Raw genomic sequence first — 15870 nt, forward strand, 5'->3', positions numbered from 1 at the left:
AATTTTTTTCGCTTTTTTATTCTTAGCCGATTCTCCCACTGGGCCAGGCAGATTGTAAAGAGATGCATAATATTCCTTAAAGGCGTCGCTTATAACTTTGGGGCTATGAAATATCTTTCCATTTTTAGTATAAATATTATGGATCTTAGCTTTAACCTGCTTTTGTTTTAGCTTACGTGCCAGCATCTTATCTTCCTTATTACTTTTTTCGTAGTATTGCTGTTGGGTCCATCGTATAGCTCTCTCTGCGTTTGTCACTAACAAAAGATTTAATTGCCCTCTAACTGAGATTATTTGTCTATAGTTTTTCCGGGAGGGATTTGTTTTGGATACTTTCTAGTTCTGAGTTTTTGTGTTAATGTCACAAAGTGTTCCGCTTTTTCCTTCTTTTTCCGAGAAGCCAGAGCAATCAGTTTGCCTCTAAGCACAGATTTATGGGCCTCCCACAGGGTAAAAGGGGAAACGTCCGGGGTGTTTATATCAAAATATTGGGCCAGTTCCTCTTCCAATTGTTGGAGATTTTGTGGGTTCGACAATAATGATTCATTTAGAGACCACTGCCTTGTTTTGTTTTTGGTTGTGAGGCCACCCAGTTTAGTTATAATTGTAGAGTGGTCTAACCAAGCAGAGGGGGCAATTGTTGCTGCGGAAATGTTATCGCTAACTTGTTGGTCAATTAAAATATAGTCTATGCGTGAATAACTGTTATGAGGATGAGAGAAGAAGGAAAAATCTTTTTCCTTATTGTTCATTAATCTCCAGGAGTCTACTACCATCAGATCCTTGGTCATGGATACGAGACCACGAGTTGAGGGAACTATCTTTTGTAGTGATGGAAGATTGGGAAATGTATCTAAGTTTGGGTCCATGATTGCATTGAAATCCCCTGCAAGAATTAGAAAACCTTTCTGGACAGAGGTTATTAAATTCGTGAGCTCCCGGAAAAAGGATTCTTGATTTTCGTTAGGGGCATATATGTTAGCTATTGTTAGATGGGTAGAGTCTAGTAATCCTGTAACAATTAAAATTCTCCTGGCAGGATCATTTTTAATTTTGTCTACTTTGAAGTTTAGATTTTTGTGGAAAAGTGTAGCCACCCCATTTTTTTTGTATGGGATGATGAGTGATAGATTAGAGGGTAGTCGCTACTGTACAGCAGTGATTGATCCTCCTTTTTCAGATGCGTTTCTTGTAACAAAATGATATCTCCTGCTAGTCTTTTAGCCTCTGAAAGGGCTGTTCGTCTCTTACGGGGGTATTGAGGCCCTTGGTGTTTTGGGAAATTATATTAATCGCCATAGTGATGCTTTAAAGGTCTATGATACAGGTGAACAGAGTGATGACTTATATATAACAGAAGAAACAGTATCTTAACTATTGTAAACAGTCTGTATCGTGAACATACATCTTGAGAGATACACATATTAACGTTCTGTGGTAACAAATGCTTGTAGAACTGGGTGTGGGGAGAGGGTGGACAAGGTAGGGTGGGGTAAAAAGAGGACCCCGGTTTCCAAACTATGTTTGGGGGGACCAACCATTTCAGGTCCCGTGATGCGAGTGTATCGCAGTCACGGGATGCGCAAACCTGGGGGGGCGGGCCGGCCGCGGCCCAACGGCTTAATGCTGCAGTGCTCCCTGGTTTGGGAGCCAGACCGTCCGAAATCAAATGCAAAAGCAACACCCCGGAAACTGCGGGATGGATTGTATGTGTAGTCTTACACATCCGGATACAGAAAAAACGAGGGGGAAATGAAACATTGTAACTATTTACATCACCTTATCTTTCCTTAATTTTCTCACATTGAGTAGATCAGACTGGCATCCAGTGCTCGGCCATCTCAAAATCTATATTTAGTCTATAGGGGAAGAGAGACACAAAAGGAACAGTGCAAAAATTATACTTAGGGTATTGGGGAACAGATCTGGGGTAAATAACTAAGATAACCTGCAACCAAGACATACTTTTACCCAGGAAACGGTTTCGAAGTAGGCCCGGGGTGTCCAAACCCAGGCCCCAAGAGCCACCAGCGGGCCGCCCCCCAGCACAGGCGGCCCACCCAGCGACCCAGTCAAAGACAGACCCACCGACCGAGCCGCCGGCACCGAAACAGGGACACCCCCAGAAGCCGGACCGCCGACGGCCCCCGAGGACCGAGGATGAAAAAACCCCAAATTGGGCCAACATGTGACAACTGCACAAAACATTCAACTTGGATCAGGCTGTCTATCAGTGTCTAGGTGCTTTGAGACTTTCAGTCCATTTAGAAACACAGTCAATATTGAGAGAGAGAAAAAAAAAAAACTTTCCAAAACAACCATCTTAGTAGCCTGCGTTTTAAAATTATAACCTTTCACATTATGGGAAGTTAACTTCGGGAGATTCTTGGTAACCAGATCCCCTTGGTCCTTGAGAGTAGTTAAAGTTAGTAAATTGACATCAGGTATCTCCACTCCTGTTCAGGAAAAAGAGCATGTCTGGAGTAAGCGACAAGTTCAACTATGCCGTATGTTCCGAGCAACATTCCGTCAGTCTGTAGGATTAACTGGAAACTCAATGAGTGATCAGCTCCAAATTTCAAGCGGACTGGTTCTGTTCTCTTCTGTTCTCTTCCTGCTGATTCCGCTGGGAGGCCTCCGTTTCCTCTGGTTCAAGGATACCCATTGCTCTCAGTCTCTCTTCGCCTTCTTCTGGGGAGAGAAATATATATGTTTTTTCTTGGTAGATAAATATTATCTTGCATGGAAAACCCCAACGGTAGCGTATTTTGTTATTTTCGCAGTGTGTTTGTGACCTGTGCGAACATTTTACGCTTGTTCAACGTGATTTGAGCCAGATCTGGGAAAATGAGAAGCTGAACGTTGTCTTGTTCTATCCTTGGAGCAGATCTAGCGGCTCTCAGTATCTCCTCTTTACTACGAAAGTAGTGTAGACGTGTAATCACATCTTGTGGTTTTTTTGGGTCTAGGCCTTTAGGTCTAGGCCAGGGCTGGGGAACGTCCGGCCTGCGGGCCGCATAAGGCCCGCGAAATGATTTGGTCCGGCCCCCGTGCGGCCCTGCCCTTTATATTTAAAAAAATAAAATAATTTTTTAAAAAATGGCAGCGATTCAGCATGTGCAGAGCAGAGGTCCAGCAGGGCAAGCAGAGTGTCTGGTCTGATGCCTGTGAGCCCGCTCCCCCCATCTTCCCAACTTGGGACTGAGGGCGGAGAAGCCCCAACCCAGCATCCCCCGCGCTGTGCTGACCTGCGCACTACCAGAGGACAGCCAGTGCGGGGTTTACAGTGAGAAGTGCGGCTCTGTACTCGGCTGTCAGCTCAACCCGAGAAGCCCAAACCACTGCAGGCTCTGCTGGAGGGGAGGGGAAGGGGGAGGAGAGGAGAGGAAGGGGGAGGAGAGGAGAGGAAGGGGGAGGAGAGGAGAGGAAGGGAAGGGAGTGACGGCAAACAAACTGAGGAACTTCCTTCTGGGACAGCATGCTCCAGGTAGGAAGAGCTGTACTGTATCAATAGTCAGTCTGGCCACACTTCCCTGTTTATGGGAGAGAATCTCAGGCTTAGCTAAATGTATGTATATATATGTGTGTGTGTATATATGTGTGTGTGTGTATATGTGTGTGTATATATGTGTGTGTGTGTGTGTATATATGTGTGAGTGTGTATATATATGTGTGTGTGTGTGTGTGTGTCCTCTGCTCCCCAGTTGCGATCGGCACGGCTAGGACAAGATGGTGGCTCTGTCCTTTTCCTCGGGTCCCGCTCGCTCACTTTGCCCCGGTGCCCGCGGGACTCCCGTCGCTGCCTCCCCACATACACCAAATCTTGCAGCTCACGTTAGTCTGGCGGCAGCACTCAGTTTTGTTTTCTCCTCTGGCTCACCGCGTTTCAGCTTGCCCTGGAACTCAGCATTCAGGCGCCATTTTGTGGGTTTTGTCAGCGTTTTGAGGGGCTGCCGATTATGTGGGCATAAGTTTTGATCTCCCTTCGATATTACTGTAATAAGTCCTGATTTGGATAGAGGGAGTTTTCCCCCTGCTGAATATAGCTTTTCAAGGATTTCTCAAGTATTTTTTCCTGCCTTTAATTTCGTTTTTTTGGGGCCTTTAGGACGGAGCTCTCCTGACACACATCTATCCTGCCTGGTGTCTTGGCCACGCCCCCTTTGGGTTGTATTTTTATTGTATGTCTTTATGTATATAACGCCAAAAGTGTACTCAGCGCTTCACAAAATACAGTACAGGGAATTATAATAATACAATAAGTGCAGCAAAATCAGACAATAGGAAAGGAAATCCCTGCCCCAAAGAGCTTACAATCTAAGAGGTTTGAGGGGAAATTTACAGAGACAGCAGATGAGGAAATAAGTGCTGTAGATGGCAGTGCTTGGCCACAATGGGTGGTAGGAGTGACTGTGAGTGTGGGACAATAGCTATGAGTGCAGGCTATTGGGATAAAAATTAGAAGTTTTACACCATTTACAAGGGAAGAGATGGCAGGGAGGCGTGGGTGAGATCAGGTGTGTATGTCTGGCTTCAGGCTTAGGGGAGATCCCCAGCAGCAGGAAGGAGTAGATAGAGGGTGTGAATAGAGGATTTGTGTGGGTGTTTTTTATTGTGGGGTAAAGAAGTTGTTGGGAGAGAGGTATATAAATAATGGTGCAGTGGGGAAGTTTGAGAGAACGGAGACATTTTCAAAGGAGTGAGGAAACAGTAAACGCAATAGGAGGGCATAGTGAGATGCAGGAGGAGAGACTTCCCAGGTACTGGGAGATAGGAAGAGTACAAAAAGTCACAGCTTTTAGAAAGTTAAGTTCTCACAATTGCAAAGTTGTTGTGCAGCGTCCAGGTCTTCCTCAAATCTTCACCTCCAATTTCAACTCCAAAATTAACTCTGCCAGACACTTTAAATATGCCACTTAAGATGGGACACACAGCCATATTAAAATTAGTTTATTTTAATTAGAATTTTAGGATTCATTTGGCCTTTCATCTATATGAGACTAGTTAAGTGCCATTTTTTTCCAGATCTGAGTGCCATTTTCAGGATCTGTTCTCTCCTTATACAATAAAATAGATCCTGTTGTCTGATGTCACCCAAGGGCAGCATGTACATAGTGAATGTCATGGAGCCAAAATATCGAGCTCTGTGGCACTTCACATAAAATGGGCACTGAAGTAGAGAAGTATACTCCTGAATACTGCTTGTAAGAAAATATTTAAGTCATCTGAGAACTGTACCACCCAGTCCACAAACACCGTTCAATCTCTCCATTAAAATACCATTGTCTATGTGGGTTCAAATGCAGCAGAGAAGTGAAGGAGGAATAAGATACTATGCCATCTTCTGAATCCTGACTGGAATGTGGCATAAGTATCATGGGGTAACAGAGAGGTTTCTAGTTTGATTGCGACCACTTTCTCAATAGGAAAGGACGGTTTGATAAAGGACTGTAATTAGCAATGCAATCTGATACCGTTGCAGACCTGTACTACTGTTATGTGATTCTTCAAATTTCGGGGTTTATTATACAGTACAGTATGTAAAAAAGTATTGTATACTTTATGAAAAAAACAGCATACTGTTTCAGGTTTTCTACAGTATAAAGCTCACAGTTATTCTATCCTAATCAATAAAAATGGCACTGATTCAGATTCAGCAGTGTGCAAGCATCGTTACAAAAAGCGATATTATCCATCGAAATCCCTCCATTTGCCGTTCTCGGTCTGATGACAAAGTTTATTTTCTGAGGAAGAAAAATAAAAGCATTACTGTAATGGTTGGTTCAAATTAGTCTGTCCCCTAAAGAAGTTCCCGTAGTCCCCTCGGTCAGTCCCAACAATAATTTTCTCGGGGGGCGTCTCTTGTTCACATACACGCATGCGCCTAGATGTGATGAGACGCATATGCGTTTCAACAAGCTTCCAGTGCGCATGCGCCTAGCTGTCCACCAATTGTTCAGTATCTACTGTAGAAACGGCTCAGCCAATGATATTGCTGGAATACATTTTGGCGAATTGTGACTAAAAGAAATAAATAACCATAAGCAAAGCGATTGATTACAGGAGAATCGCTTTACTGTGCATTGATATTGATTGATAAAAATAATTTAATCTTGCAGCTGTACCCACCATAGACGTTGCCATTCGGTTGGTGCCAAGCCACTGCCAGTCCCGTAGTCTTGATTATACACGTAGCTGACAGGTGACAGCGGGCCTGCTATACCTGTAATTGCCAGCTGATGAAGCTGGAAATCCCTTTGGTACATGCAAGCTTGCTGGTATCTGTACGTGAAATCCTGCTCAGGCTGCAGGTATCTAGGCGGGGACAGAGAGCAAGGGTTGCCGGTCAGCAGGTTTTCACTGACGGTCGTATCGTTATTGGAAGCCGGTGCTGGCACATTGCTTGCCTGGGACTGACGATTCTTAGTTGGTTTTACCATGACCTTTCGCCTTTTGAAGTCTCCATGATCAAAGATACTGGAAAAATCTGGCGCAACACACCAATACCCTCCTCTATCTCCGGGTGCGGGATCAATACGAAAAAAAGCACAGATCGATACATAACTTTTTCCTTATTGCCCGCTTCCACACACGAGCATCTGGTGAAAATTTGTAAAAGTCATAATTTTCGATAAAATATTGATAAATTTGACCAGCTGTGGCCATCTTATCATCTGTTGCATTAATTGCAGCCCATATTAAATAAGCATACGTTATGTCGGGTTTTGTGAACACGGACTGCAGTGGTGCACTCATCTCCGAACTCTCTGAACAATAGAACACCAGACACTGTGCATTGAGTTTTTAATATGAAAAGCCTAAATTGATACATTATTGTATCTTCAGTACCAAGGTCAATTCACAATGGACCACTGGTATTTTTTAAACACCTGCAAGTCGACACATTACTGAAGCACATGTAGTGTACACATTAGAATTCATTACAATTCACGAATATCTGCCACTGGCGGATACGCGAAGAATTGCAACCAATTAAATCCGAACCATTATCATTAAACAGATCAAGCGCGGGTGACACCGTCATGAATGCGACATGAATACGGCATGAATGTCGCATGAACGCGGCGAAGTGCGTGGCATTCGGAAAACGTAACCGAAAAATAACTGAGAAGTGTTAAAATAAAAGCGGCTGCGGCTGTAAATGAATACCTTTCCAGGTATATTGTAAATAAAATAAGTAATACCGGTAATTAGTAATAAGTTACACCTTATACATGAAAGAACAGGCTTGTGTCAGAAATAAAGTATATATATATATATATATATTTTTTTTTAAATGGGAACCAATTATTAGCGTTTAATTGTACTTTAACATATGTAATACAAATGATTATTGTCATACAAATTTAGCCCGTATTATTGCACCTTAACTGCACGATAACGCATTACTGCTAGTGTGAGTTTGAATACGTTTCCGTGCAGTTTGCTATTTTTTTGGTGCGTGATGTACAATACAAACAAATGGAGCGGTAACACGCCAAATATACGGTTTTGCGAACGAATCACACGATTTAGTTTGTCATTGTTCAGTAACATCAGCTGCATCTGTATTGTATTGTATTGTATGTCTTTATTTATATAGCGCCATTAGTGTACATAGCGCTTCACAGTAGTAATACATGTGGTAATCAAATAAATAACAGATAATATAAATAACAGATCATGGGAATAAGTGCTTTAGACATAAAAGTAACATTTCGGAAGAGGAGTCCCTGCCCCGAGGAGCTTACAGTCTAATTGGTAGGTAGCGAGAACGTACAGAGACAGTAGGAGGGAGTTCTGGTAAGTGCATCTGCAGGGGGCCAAGCATTATGTATCGTGTTTAGAATATCCACAGTGCTATTCATATGCTTCTTTAAGCAAGTGTGTCTTAAGGTGGGTCTTAAAGGTGGATAGAGAGGGTGCTAGTCGGGTACTGAGGGGAAGGGCATTCCAGAGGTGTGGGGCAGTCAGTGAAAAAGGTTTAAGGCGGGAGAGGGCTTTAGATACAAAGGGGGTAGAAAGAAGACATCCTTGAGAAGAACGCAAGAGTCTGGATGGTGCATACCGAGAAATTAGGGATGAGATGTAAGGAGGGGCAGAAGAATGTAAAGCTTTAAAAGTGAGGAGAAGAATGGAATGTGAGATGCGGGATTTGATCGGAAGCCAGGAGAGGGATTTCATGAGGGGAGATGCTGAGACAGATCTAGGAAAGAGTAGAGTGATTCTGGCAGCAGCATTTAGGATAGATTGTAGGGGAGACAGGTGAGAGGCAGGAAGGCCGGACAGCAGGAGGTTACAGTAATCAAGACGGGAGAGAATGAGGGCCTGAGTCAGAGTTTTAGCAGTCGAACAACAGAGGAAAGGGCGTATCTTAGTTATATTGCGGAGGAAAAAGCGACACGTTTTAGAAATGTTTTGAATGTGAGGGGCGAATGAGAGAGAGGAGTCGAACGTGACCCCTAGGCAGCGTGCTTGGGCTACTGGGTGAATGATTGTAGTTCCAACAGTAATGTGGAAGGAGGTAGTAGGGCCAGGTTTGGGAGGAAGTATGAGGAGCTCTGTTTTAGCCATGTTGAGTTTAAGGCGTCGGAGGGCCATCCAGGATGATATAGCAGAGAGACATTCAGAAACTTTGGTTTGTACAGCAGGTGTAAGGTCAGGTGTTGAAAAGTATATTTGTGTGTCGTCGGCATAGAGGTGATAATTAAACCCAAAAGATGTTATTAGGTCACCTAGAGAGAGTGTGTACAGAGAAAAGAGAAGAGGTCCCAGGACAGAGCCCTGGGGTACCCCCACAGAGAGATCAATAGAGGAGGAGGAGGTGTTAGCAGAAGAGACACTAAAAGTACGATGGGAGAGGTAGGATGAGATCCAGGCTAGAGCTTTGTTCCGAATACCTAGAGTATGGAGAATGTGGAGGAGAAGAGGGTGGTCCACGGTGTCAAATGCTGCAGAGAGGTCGAGTAATATGAGCAGAGTGTAATGACCTCTGTCTTTGGCAGCATGGAGGTCGTCAGTTATTTTGGTGAGGGCTGTTTCGGTGGAGTGAGCAGTGCGGAAGCCAGATTGTAGAGGGTCTAGGAGAGAATAGGTGTTGAGAAAATGGAGCAAGCGAGAGAATACAAGACGTTCAAGTAGTTTAGAGGCAAAAGGCAGGAGGGAGACAGGTCGATAGTTAGAAAGACAGGTAGGGTCAAGCTTGCTGTTTTTGAGTAATGGTATGACTGTTGCATGTTTGAAGGAGGATGGAAAGGTTCCAGAGCAGAGGGAGGAGTTAAAAATGTGTGTAAGCGTAGGGATTATAGTAGGAGCTAGAGGTTTTAGGAGATGGGAGGGAATGGGGTCAAGAGGGCAAGTGGTAGAGGGAGAAGAGGAGATCAACAGCGACACATCCTCCTCTGAGACAGTGGAAAAAGACTCAAGGAAGGCAGGAGGAGAGTTAGGAAGAGGTGTAGGATGGGGGGAAGAAACAGAGGGGATGTTCTGCCGTATGGATTCCACCTTTTCCTTAAAATAGTCAGCAAAGTCCTGAGCGGAGATGGAGGAAGGAGAGGCAGCTGAGGGTGGTTTGAGTAGAGTATCAAAGACAGAGAACAGTCGGCGTGGGTTAGACTTGTGCATGTTGATTAGTGCAGAAAAGTAGGCTTGTTTAGCTTGCGAGAGGGCAGAGTTGAAACAGGATAGCATAAATTTGTAGTGAAGGAAGTCTGCGAGAGTGTGAGACTTCCTCCAGAGGCGTTCAGAGGAACGAGTGGAGGAACGCAGCATGCGCGTGTGGGAGTTTAGCCAGGGTCTAGGGTTAGAAGGGCGAGGGCGGCAGAGAGAAAGCGGGGCATGTAGATCAAGAGACGAGGACAAGACAGAGTTGTAGTTCCTGACCAGGTTGTCAGGGTCTGTAGCAGAGCTGAGAGAGGAGAGGGAGGAGTGTAAAGTGGACTCAAAGTCAGGTAAGTGAATAGAGCGCAGGTTTCTGCAGAACCGGGGTGTAGATGGAGGTGGAGAAGGGGAGAAGCGAGATAAAGAGAATGAGATGAGATGATGGTCAGAGAGAGGAAAAGGGGAAATGGAGAAATCAGAGAGAGAGAAGTTTTTAGTGAAAACCAGGTCTAAGTAGTGGCCATCCTTGTGGGTGCTGGCTGCAGTCCACTGTTGAAGGCCAAAAGAAGAGGTTAGAGAAAGAAAGCGGGAAGCCCAAGGGAGAGAGGGGTCATCAATGTGGCAATTGAAGTCCCCAAGGAGAAGAACAGGGGAGTCTGAGGAGAGAAAGAAAGAGAGCCAGGATTCAAAGTGAGAGAGAAAGGCAGAAGGGGGATGAGTAGAGGTAGGTGGGCGATAGATGACCGCCACATGAACAGGGAGAGGAGAGAAGATCTGGACAGTGTGAGCCTCAAAGGAGGGAAAAGCAAGAGAGGGGGGAATAGGAAGGGTTCGGTAACGGCAGACAGAGGAGAGCAGGAGCCCCACGCCTCCACCCCTGCCATCAGGGCGCGGAGTGTGGGAGAACATCTGAATAAGTAAAGGATATACTGTACAGTGAAGTCACAGGAGTGGATACATTTTACCCTGGCTAAGGGTTAAATAATTCCCAGGACAAGTCTGCCATCATCTGGACAAGAACCATGGTATCCTTGGAAGAAATAATCCTTGAAATGTGTCCATGTGATAGCCACATATATAAATATATATATATTTATATATATATTACTTATATTTATACTGTGTATATTAAGTAAAGAAACACTTCTATCTGTGAAAGCGCATGTAGAACAGTTTGCATGACACCCAATCATATGTATCACAGCTTGGATAAAAAATGTAAAAATGATATGTTACATTTGCTCCATTTTTGCGCCTATCATTTTATGGAAAAAAAATAAAAAATTCTGTGCCTTGGCAGAAGTGGGTACTGAGTCCTGTTTAAACAAAATGGTGACTATGAATCCAGTTGTACAGTATTACAGTAATATTTGAAGCATTTCTTATTATCCAAGCTGTGAAGCTTAACTTAATTGGAACATATAAATGTTGCCGCAGAATGTGTGACACGTAGAAAACGCTTCACTAACCCTAAAAGCATTTGGAGCTACTTTAACAAATGTTATTGGCTAGACATCATTTTTAAACCAGTGAGCCCAAGCCAGTCAGACCTTCGTTTGCAAACATGACCTCCTTTCATTCTGAAGAGTGAATGGCTTCTAATTGATGTCATTTTAGATTTCAGAATATAACAAGAAGAAAATGTTTTCATTTTAATGTGTTTCGTCTATGGCTGTTTTTAGTTACATAGATTATCATTTTAACTCAATCACGGGCGTAATCCTGCAGGGGTTCATTTTTTTGCTAAATATCGAACTTCACTAAATACTAAAATACTCAAGAATGAAAGGATTTAGTTTACCAACTTTTTGAGTGTAAACCGGAACAGATGAACATTGTAAACGTAATAATTGTTGTAGTTTTAGAGGTTTCTTTTTCCCACTCTATTCGGTGTTTTGAGTTGAGAAGTTTCACCCTCAAGCCTATCAAAACATGAAATGCTGCTTTACTGAACAAACGGATATTTGTCTTAATACCTGTGCCCAGAATGTAAACAAAGGATGAAATCAGTATTATAATTCTCTATGAATGTTTTCTAAACCCAAAAAGAGGAGAGGATGTTAACTCCATTAGGTACATGAGAAATAGCTAGGCCTTCTTCAATGTTTTTCTCACTCATCGAACTTGGAGCTTAAATACATACAGTGCAAAACTAAACATTTAGTGGAATAAAAAAAATGAATCTCCATTCCATGTAAATATGAGCATGTGTACTTTATATCGGGATGTACAGTAGAACCAGGCGGTAAAGTAAAAATCATGTAAATGTTCAGTATGATAGCACGTTTTGGAGGACAGAAAAGCGACAGAAAGCATCTCGTTGAAGATGGATAAATGGAACAATTATAGAATCTTTCGAGTCTGCCAATTTCCGTGTTCCCAATTCAGTTCTTTTCCTATAGAGATGTCGTACAGTATTTTGGGCAGTGAAGTCTCAAGTATCCTTATGGCATCTGTTAAGCATCTGCATGGTCTCTGCACAAACTTGCAAACAATTATAGGTTATACATTCTATCATAAGCTCATGCTTTGTTTGTCCAGATGGTCACACCATTAATGAACACTTTCATCTGCAGCGCATCCAAATAGAGAAGTATGATGATATTTCTCCTTTCTAACAATGCATGAAAGAAACCAATTTGACTAACTATGACATTGTTATTGTGTGCATATTAAGATACAGTTTGCATGTGTGAACGCAAATTTCCTGCAATAGATAGTTGTGTAATAGTCTATATATCTTATATATATAGATATATATGTATATATATATATATATATATATAATTATTTTTTTTACTAAATTGGTAATCAGAAGGCTGATTCATACCCTCCTGCATCTACTCCTTCAATGTGAATGATTCCATGGAGACGATGTACAGGTTGAAGAAAATTACTCGCTGATATTTTTAGTTAAATTCCTTGACAGCATATAATTAATATAAAAATATTCATTTTTATATCTCAGCATGGTTTAATTGTGGTCTACTGTGCTACTTGTATTATGTATCACTGTATGTTGATTCCATGATATTGTTTTTAAAGAATTGTGTGAGGGATTGAATAATCTTAATTCCACTATCATTTTAAACTTTCTCTACTCTATTCTCAGACTCCGATCCCTTACTGACCCTAAATGTAAATTTACAACACAAATACAGGCATACCCCGCTTTAAGTACACTCGCGAGTAAGTACATATACCCCATTAGGCAAACGGCAGCTCACACATGCGACTGTCATCACGTCCTGAACAGCAATACCGGCTCCCTACCTGTACCGAAGCTGTGCACAAGCAGGGAGACTATAGAGCCTGTTACAAATGCGTTATTTACATCAGTTATGCACATATATGATGATTGCAGTACAGTACATGCATCGATAAGTGGAGAAAGGTAGTGCTTCACTTTAAGTACAATTTGGCTTTACATACATGCTCCGGTCCCATTGCATACGTTAATGCGGGGTATGCCTGTACACCTCTCTAGATTTATTTATCTCTGCTGCTGCTGCTATGCAGATTTTGGACATCCAATTGCATATTTGTTTTACAATCTGCAATTTAAAGTGGAATAGCTTGTTTAGTCTGCTACTTTTCTTCTTATTGTTTTTTTATTTCTTTTAAATAATGGGAGCACCAGTGGTAGTATTTCTTTTGTAACACATGCAGTAAACAATATATATTTAATTTGAAACAAAAATACTGCTTCTTTCAGTCAGCTACAGTGGGACTCGTGTTCACCAATGATAATGATGCGTTGTGCCACATACTGCAGAGTATCTTCTTTTGTCCCAGGTATTTTGTTAAGCTATAGCGAGATTTTAAAAGCTCATTTAAAAAAAAAAATGTAATCGATCTCCTTTGTTGAAAGTGAGAGGAAAAAACGACATGCAAGTGGGCAGGATTGCAAGTTTTCATACATGCCAACATTATTTGCATCCTTTACCCAAGGATAAATAATACGAAGGAGTGGCTTAGTTGCACTGAACTGTCCAGCCCTTGATAGCCAAGGGCAAATCCGTTTATGAGCCCAGAATGTAAAAAGACTGTTTAAGCGGTTTGGGCAAGGCCTCCTGTACTTTTTTTTTACACAGCTGCAAATGTTGCCTTTAGAACATGTAATTGAACACTGCCCGGTGGTGGCATCTATCATTTCAGAGGGCCAGATGAGAGTTGATGCAAACATTTCTGTACATCGACCTGGGGAACCATTTGGAGTGAGGACTGAAGTAAAGAACATTAATAGTGCTCGTTTCCTGGCAAAAGCCATTGGTAAGTATTTAACATTGGATCATGTATATTTGGGGGAAAATGCAATTGATTGCATGCATGCAGCGCGTTACATTGTTCCCTCAGGTATCCCAAAATACAGTATCACATTATAACTCGGAGTATCACAGAGTTTCTACAGGATTCCATGGCAATGTAGGTGCAGAATATCATGATATACCCCAACACATATCACCTAAAAGAGAAGATTGAAGCCAGCATCATCTGTATTACTTAAAAACAAATTCAAAACAATAATTGTAATTTTGTATTTGTTTTTTTTTATACATTATATTGTTAACTAGAATTGGTTCACACTATAAGATTAACAAAAAATACGTTTAATCCCCAGATTTCTAAACATAAGAATTTTTATTCTATTTTATGATCTAGATTATGAAATTCAGAGGCAAACAGAAGTACTTGATAATGGAGGAACAATTATGAATGAAACCAGAGCATTTGATTACAAACTTGGGTAAGAGTGAATGGAAGTTATACAGTAGATGAGATGGTTACAGGATATGAATAAAGTGACCACACAATTCTTGATAAACTCAAAGCTGGCCTTTTGTGTCATTCATTATGTTTACGATCAGACAATAATGTGCCTCTTACTCTAATCTGTCACCAAACTAATACATTTTATATAACTTATTTTCTCTATTCTTTTAGGTGGGGTTATTGATTATGGCCTAATTCTTGGAAGTTGTATCTCCTTTTCATTGTGTTGTAGTCGGGGTGTAACATACTGTAACTGAGTGGTTTTAGTTCATTGCAAATCAAATAAACTGTATGTTGCTAAATGGGACTAGGAATTTAATCTTAAATTATTAGGTAATTTTTTTTATCAGGCTTTCTGGTCCAAATGAAACATGAAATCTGGCAATAATAGAACATAACAACTAAATCCACTTTTCTTTGTCTTTAACTCGTATGCCCCTTTTTTCACTTTATTTTTTTATTTTGTCATTTTATTCTAGGTGCACTATACCTATGAGGGATAAAGAAGGAAAACAAGATTACCGGTTGGTACATATAATTCTAGTTCTTTTTAACAATTAATAGAAATTGGTTAATTTGCCTAACATCGTCGGAATGCATTCTGATACAAGCAGATTTAATAGGATAAGAAAGTATGAATTTTTTATTTGATTTATTTATAAAATGTTTTACCAGGAAGTAATACATTGAAAGTTTCCTCTCGTTTTCAAGTATGTCCTGGGCATAGCGTTGAAGATGACAAATAATACATGGTTACAATACATACTTACATAAGTGAACAGGGTATACATTATATACAAGACATTGCATGCACAGTTAGAGATAATATATATTATAGGCGTATGTAACAGTTACAGACCAGATTAAAATGTTAGACAGTTTTGAAAGAACTTAGACTGGTGGTGGCTGTGAGAGTCTCCGGTAGGTTGTTCCAGTTTTGGGGTGCATGGTAAGAGGAGGAGCGGCCGGATACTTTGCTGAACCTTGGGACCATGAACAGTCTTTTGAAGTCAGATCTCAGATGATAAGTGCTGTATGTGGTAGGGGTGAGGAGCTTGTTCAGATAGATGGGTAGCTTGCCCAGAAAGTATTTGAACGCAAGAAAGAAAAGATGAATTTAGCGCCTAGACTCAAGTGATGACCAATCTAGTTCTTTGGGCATTTCGCAGTGATGTGTGTTGTAGTTGCATTGGGGAACAAAACGGCATATTGAATTGTAGAGGGTATCAAATTTGCTAAGGTGGGTTTTGGATGCCGAGCCGTATACTATGCCCCACAGTCGATAATTGGCATTAGCATCTGCTGTGCAATACGCTTTCTGACCAGCCGATTATTGCGGATTTGTTCCTGTAAAGTACACCTAGTTTGGCATAGGTTTTGGATGTCAGGGTATCAATGTGCATCCCAAATGTTAAATGGGCTGTCAAACCTATAAAGTATTTAAAACTTGTAACAGGAGTTAGTTCACTGAATAGCCGTGAATGGAATACAAAAATA

The 15870-nt window shown here is 41.6% G+C and overlaps 1 protein-coding gene across 3 annotated transcripts in view; it reads left to right on the top strand.

The window, feature by feature from the left end:
* GATB (glutamyl-tRNA amidotransferase subunit B) overlaps positions 1 to 15870 on the top strand; it is a 72426-nt gene that overhangs the window by 40118 nt on the left and 16438 nt on the right. For all 3 annotated transcript variants that reach the window (XR_012803772.1, XM_075613511.1, XM_075613520.1), the window contains exons 6-8: positions 13759 to 13872; positions 14263 to 14347; positions 14853 to 14897. Coding sequence is in view for 2 of the 3 variants with exons in the window: in XM_075613511.1 (XP_075469626.1) it covers positions 13759 to 13872; positions 14263 to 14347; positions 14853 to 14897 (244 nt within the window). In the remaining variant the exon portion in view is untranslated. The remainder of the gene's footprint in view (positions 1 to 13758; positions 13873 to 14262; positions 14348 to 14852; positions 14898 to 15870) is intronic.

Source organism: Ascaphus truei, chromosome 1, assembly GCF_040206685.1.
Source record: "Ascaphus truei isolate aAscTru1 chromosome 1, aAscTru1.hap1, whole genome shotgun sequence".
Lineage (NCBI taxonomy): Eukaryota > Metazoa > Chordata > Amphibia > Anura > Ascaphidae > Ascaphus > Ascaphus truei.